The sequence below is a fragment of the Juglans regia genome, chromosome 12 (genome assembly GCF_001411555.2).
Source record: "Juglans regia cultivar Chandler chromosome 12, Walnut 2.0, whole genome shotgun sequence".
NCBI classification, from domain to species: domain Eukaryota; kingdom Viridiplantae; phylum Streptophyta; class Magnoliopsida; order Fagales; family Juglandaceae; genus Juglans; species Juglans regia.
Genome location: NC_049912.1, coordinates 7191964 through 7197884, shown reverse-complemented (window position 1 = coordinate 7197884; position 5921 = coordinate 7191964). Strand labels below are relative to the sequence as shown.

Sequence of the window (5921 nt, the reverse complement as noted above, 5' to 3'; positions counted from 1 at the left end):
TTGGCTTACATTACCTAATATTTGAAGGTGATTCTAGTCAGGTGATTCAAGCAACTTCATTACTGGAGGCCTGTGCAAGGAAGCTTGGCTATTTTTGTTCAGATATACAAACTCTACTTTCTAATTCTCATTGTAAAATTCACCATGTGAAGAGGGAGTTTAATGGTGTTGCTCACCAACTAGCAAGGAAAGTTGTTCTTTTGGAGAATGAACTAAAAGATATTGATTGTGTTGTTAATGGCTTTTGGCCAACACTATGATTAATATCAAAATTGTGTTGTCTAATAATAATAATAATAATAATAATAATAATAATAAGGATGAGAGGGAAGAATAACGAACAAAATATATTTATGCTGAGGGTATGTGCACTTCTTCAAATTTGTCCCAAGTTTGTCCTAAACAGGGACAAGGAAAAATATATGAAAACATTTATTTATTATCTCCACATCACACACTATACATAATTTTTTAATTTCTTTTCCTTATAAAATGTGTAGTGTATGGATGATATCATGATGAATAAGAAAACTAAATTAATTTAGAAAAAATAAAACCAACAAAAATTAAAAAAAAAAAAATTTATGGTGCGTGAAATGATGAGTAGGAAAACTCATATAAATTCTAGATAAAATATGAAATATGAGGATAAAAGAATAAAATCACATGTTTTTAAGTGATGTGTAGAAGTATAAGGCTTATGTCTAGAATTTATATAAATATATATATATATATATATAAAGTGAATAGTTAATATAAAAGTCAGAGACCGTTCGAAACGAAGTCGTGTCATAGATTTTTTTTGGGTGCTTTTGTGCTCTAATCTCTATCCGGGTACTCGTTGCCACATCTCAATCCACACGACGAAGAGGCAGAGACAGAGAGAGGTCTGAGTTCTTGTTTTTGTTATTGATTTTCGAGGTTTTTGTTCAATTCCATAACTATTCGGGCTCAAAAATTTATTTTCCAATCAAAGGAATCGAGACAAACATAAAATTAGTAAGTTATCGAAAAATCGGAATGGCGAGTCTGTACGTGACGGCGGTGCAGCCGACGGATCTGAATAGGAACACAGAGTGGTTCATGTACCCAGGGGTATGGACCACCTACATCCTTATTCTTTTCTTCTCTTGGCTGCTTGTCCTCTCTATCTTTGGCTGCGCTCCTGGGATGGCCTGGACCATTGTTAATCTCGCCCACTTTGCTGTACGTTAATACTCTCTCTCTCTCTCTCTCGGCTCTTTTATTCTCGTTTTTTATGTTTTCGGATTTTGAAGGTTATCCTTTGTGCGTGTTTTGTTTTTAAATATTAGGGGTTCAAAATTTCAAATTGGTATGTAGGTTAGGCCTTAGAGTTTGTGCTTGTATTACGCTGTTTGATTTGCCTTTTTCTTGTGTTGTTAATTTGGGCACGTGTTTTGATTTTGATTATTTGGCATGTCTAATGTTCTTGAATGTTGGATTGGAGTTCATTTTGGGTTTTAGGATTTTAGGGTTTAAGATATTTGCTGTTTTGTCTCTTGTGCTGTTTTGTTGAGGAAGAGAGCAGACCCAAGCTGTAAATTTTCTTCTTTGAAGGTAGAATCAGCTTTGATTGTTTGCTGTGGATAAGTGGGTGAATGTTAGATTTTGGATTGTATTGATGTGGGAGAAGATGAAATCAGTCTTATGGAAGCTTTATTGAAATAACGAAGAATCTTACACTGGAATATGGACAGTCAGAGTCTCAGACAAGGTTTTTTTGGTTTTTACAAGAATTTCCATTCCTAGGACTCGAGCTGGGGCTCCAAAGTTAATCATGTATATGTTGAGCTCTTTGGAATTAGAGACTGGATTTGTATTATATAAAAACGAAGCATAATGGCTTCTTTTTTTATACTAGCTTAATTTCTACCTTCTTTCAATTTCAATATTGTGAGACTAATCAATTCAAGATAACTTATCAATGAATAATCAATTCAAGCAACTCCTTGCACACTGCCACCCCCATCCCCAGAGCATTGCAAAGAAAAAGAATGCCCATCCCAAATCTTTGCAGGCTTAGCAAGATTGGAAGTAAAACTTGCCTTAGGGCTCGTTTGGATTGGAAACTCACATCAACTCATCTCATCTCATCATTACAACTTTTTCAAATTCTCACACAAAATATAATAAACAATTCAACTTTTTCAAATCCCAAAACAAAATAATATTAAAAAATAATATTCTAACAATATTTTATTCTACTATTTATAAGCCATCTCAACTCATCTCTGAATCCAAACGAGGCTTTACTGTGATGTGATCCACCCCTTTACCTCTGGTCCTTGGACCAAGTGGAATCTCACCCCCCCCCCCTCTCTCTCTCTCTCTCTCTCTCTCTCTCACTCACACACACACACACACACACACACCCTCCCTTCTATATGTGGAGGTTGAGTCAATGCATTCAATCCTGTAGGTGTGCTTGAATTTTATTGTTATAAAAATAAATTCCATTTGAGACAAGGCCCACCTGGCCAACCAGAAACCGTTTTGTCAATAAATTATCTGTGAAAGGCATAATTTATTTGTTTATTCTTCTACCTATCAAAACAAAAACAAAAAATGTTTGTTCTTATGCTTTCTGAGTTTATGCCCTTCACTGATACATTAAGTTGCTTTGCTTCCATGTGTAACATGATTGGTTATATGTCCTTCTTCAGGTTACTTATCACTTCTTCCACTGGAAGAAAGGAACTCCATTTGCTGAAGACCAGGGTATCTACAATAGGTTGACTTGGTGGGAGCAAATAGATGATGGAAAGCAGCTCACGCGCAACAGAAAGTTCTTAACTGTTGTCCCTGTTGTGCTGTAAGTTTACTTCTATGGTATTAACCAACATGATCAAATTATAAAAGTCATTTTATTTGTCATTCAACCTTTCTGGTGATTTTTTTTTTTTTTTGGTATCATATGCATTAACCTACTTGTGATCTTCTAGTATATCTATTTCCATGTGCATCAAGCAGTTAATGCTTGTGAACTTATAGCATATCTATTGATGTGCAAACATATGTACATTGAGCAGTTTATTGTTGCGAACTTCTAGCATATCTTTTGGTATGTATGTATGCTTGCATATACTTATAAAAAAAGAAATGTATGTATGTGTGCGTTGAAGGGCTAAATTGTATAAGTAGGAACAAATTGTTGTTATCAAGCCAGTTTTTTTTGTTGCTTATTGCCATGTTTCATCCCTCTCTCTCTCTCTCTCTCTCTCTCTCTCTCTCTCTCTTTCTCTCTGTGTGTTCAAAACTTTCATAGTGTTAAATGTTGTAATGGATCCCAAATATATAATGGCTTTGTTGTTATAAGAATTTTTTTACTTGATGATTTTAGCTAGGGATGTTCACGGTTCAGCGTGGTTGGTTTTGGGGATGTTTTAACTATTGAACCAAGTTGCCAGTCACTGAAAATCATGTGCTGAACCATAAGGCCAGATTTTTAAGATTTCTTTTCAGCTTTTGGTCCTTCACAGTCACTCGTCTTATTATTATTCTTCTCCCTCTCTTCCTTTTAACTTTCTCATTTTATATAATCTCTTTTAATAATCTGGTCTTCAATGAAGAATAGTTATATAACATTTTAAATTTTAAGTTTAAATAAAAAATTTCAATGTATTTAATCAGGTGATATTATTATGTTTATTGATAGTAAAATAATTATATGGCTATGAGAGTGTCCCTTAAATCAGTCTAAAATTCTGCATTCTAAAGATAGTTTTGATTAATAGATGATGAATTACATTTATCTTATCATAAAATAATATAGAGAAATTCTTGGTCTACACAGAAATCTTAGACAAGAAAGTTTACACATTGTCGTGGCTTAATATTAATCATCAGTGTCTCCAATCCAAACTTATCTGTGTTCATTGCACACGGTGTGGTGAGGTAGGTTGGCAAAACTTTCCTATTTCCACAGCATGTGTTATCAAATCTTCTGTTCTATAAAGTATGGATTTGGCTGTAAAAGATCAAGATGTCTCACGACCCAGAACTGGCATAAGAATTTGATACTGAGATTGCTCAAGTAATGAGGTGAGTTGCCAATGTCATGACAACAATTAGAGATTGCCAATTGGGTTTATTGGTTCAAGTGGCTCGAGCTGAAGTGGGTGAGAGACCAGCTGACTGATAAGAGAGACGGCACACCAACTTGCCTTAAAAAAAATGGAGGAGATAAAGGAGGGGGGAGAGAGAGAGAGAGAGAGGAGATTGCATGAACCTGTCACTGCAATATGTAAGTCCGTATTCTGTTTGATATATATGAAGGTTCCTGAAGAAAGAGGAAAATATAGGGATCCTAAATCAAGGTTGGTCACTTTGGATTTTGTTGGGAAAATGACCTACAAAAGTGATTCCCAAACTGAGCATCAGTATTTTGCTAATACAACACTGTACCTTGCAGCAGACTATCAAAAGCCAATTGAGGTTGGCCGGTGCGGTGTGATGGTATCAGTAATATGACCAACCCTGATTTTGTTCCTAAAATTATGAAATCAAGGTCTAAAACAATCACTTGCAAGATGCCCATTGGCAATCTTGAGAAACCAGCTTACCCAGTTTCATAAATTTTACTAAGAGGACTCCTTAGTAAAATCTCAATATTCTGAATATATTTTCTCAAATTTTTATCAAGGCAAGGCAGAAACTGAAAATCAGAAGTTTTTATTGGAGTTCAGTTTCCAAACAGAGTCCCAAATTTGTTCTTGCTGATAGTGGCGTCTGTGTTTGTCTCAAGGTTGTTTAATCGAAATGCGACTTCCTTGTGAAATATTCTATCATTATTGTATCTTAACCTGTGATATGTATGTGTATTTGGTTAGAGGCCCTCACAGTCAAAGTCGTAGTAAATGCATGCTGATTGCTTGGATTTGTTTCTGATATTTGCAATTAGAATCACATGGATTCTCCTTTCCTTTGTTTTGACAGGTACTTGATAGCCTCACACACGACTGACTACCAGCACCCTATGCTCTTCTTTAATACCCTGGCAGTGATCGTCCTGGTTATTGCCAAGTTCCCCAATATGCACAAGGTCCGGATTTTTGGAATCAATGCAGATAAGTGAAGTACAGTTTGAATCAGGAAAATGTTGGTTTTACCTGCATAAGACTCTTATCCCTTACCTTGTTGTGATAAAAACTTGTATCTTTGTATAGAAGTGAGAACCGGATGGATATCCAAATATATAATGTTTTGTGGCTGACTGTTTTTCAAGCTCTCTTGGATATTGAAAAAATTATTGTATCGGTGATCTTTGTACAGCGGAGAAATTTGATGTGTATGAATTATCCCTGCGATGTTAATCTTATCGCATATTTTGATGCTGTGATTGTCATCATTTTAGAACCCTACAGAAGTGGAGTTGGTATCATATCAGGAAGGTCTTTAATAAGAGAGATCTTGGTTCTCAATTTAGACTCGCATATAACTTTACTTCTTGAGAAATTGCATCGTTTTAACTTTAATATTTAGCAAAGAGAAATGATCTTTGCAGCCTTAATGTTTAAAGTCTTGTGTGTACCTTTTGGAAAAAGTGAATAAATTTAGAATCTGTGTGAAAAAATTATTTTTTTAATAGTAGATCTTATCCTACTTTATTTTTTCAAAGGAACGTAATAAACTTACATACTTTAAGACTGTATCTAGCATTACATTTTAACAAATATTTTTAATTTGGACCGACCTCCCACACTTCATACACAATTTTAGCTAAACATGATAACATATGGTACATAAACCCATCAACACATATCCATCTTAATTAACATATGATACTTTATTCTCAACTTCGTCTAAAGATCACTACTTATAATATGCTTACAATTACTTGCTTCTAGGGGTGATAGATGGTCGGTCCGGACTAAACGGACCGACCGTTTCGATCCAGACGA

General features: G+C 34.9%; 1 protein-coding gene across 1 annotated transcript; it reads left to right on the top strand.

Moving 5' to 3' along the window:
- Nucleotides 1-780: 780 nt before the first annotated feature.
- LOC109010376 (ORM1-like protein 2) lies at nt 781-5365 on the top strand. Its single transcript, XM_018991199.2, has 4 exons — nt 781-887; nt 977-1206; nt 2685-2833; nt 4957-5365. Exons 2-4 carry the CDS (start codon nt 1021-1023, stop codon nt 5093-5095), a joined length of 474 nt encoding a protein of 157 aa, XP_018846744.1. The 5' UTR covers nt 781-887; nt 977-1020; the 3' UTR covers nt 5096-5365.
- The last annotated feature ends 556 nt before the right edge of the window (nt 5366-5921 follow it).

What these genes read in the sequence shown, in the direction of transcription:
- LOC109010376 (XM_018991199.2), top strand. Translation starts at nt 1,021, where the DNA reads ATGGCGAGTCTGTACGTGACGGCGGTGCAGCCGACGGATCTGAATAGG. An exon ending in TTAATCTCGCCCACTTTGCT is followed by an intron (nt 1,207 to 2,684) that starts GTACGTTAATAC and finishes GTCCTTCTTCAG; the next exon opens with GTTACTTATCACTTCTTCCA. An exon ending in ACTGTTGTCCCTGTTGTGCT is followed by an intron (nt 2,834 to 4,956) that starts GTAAGTTTACTT and finishes TTGTTTTGACAG; the next exon opens with GTACTTGATAGCCTCACACA.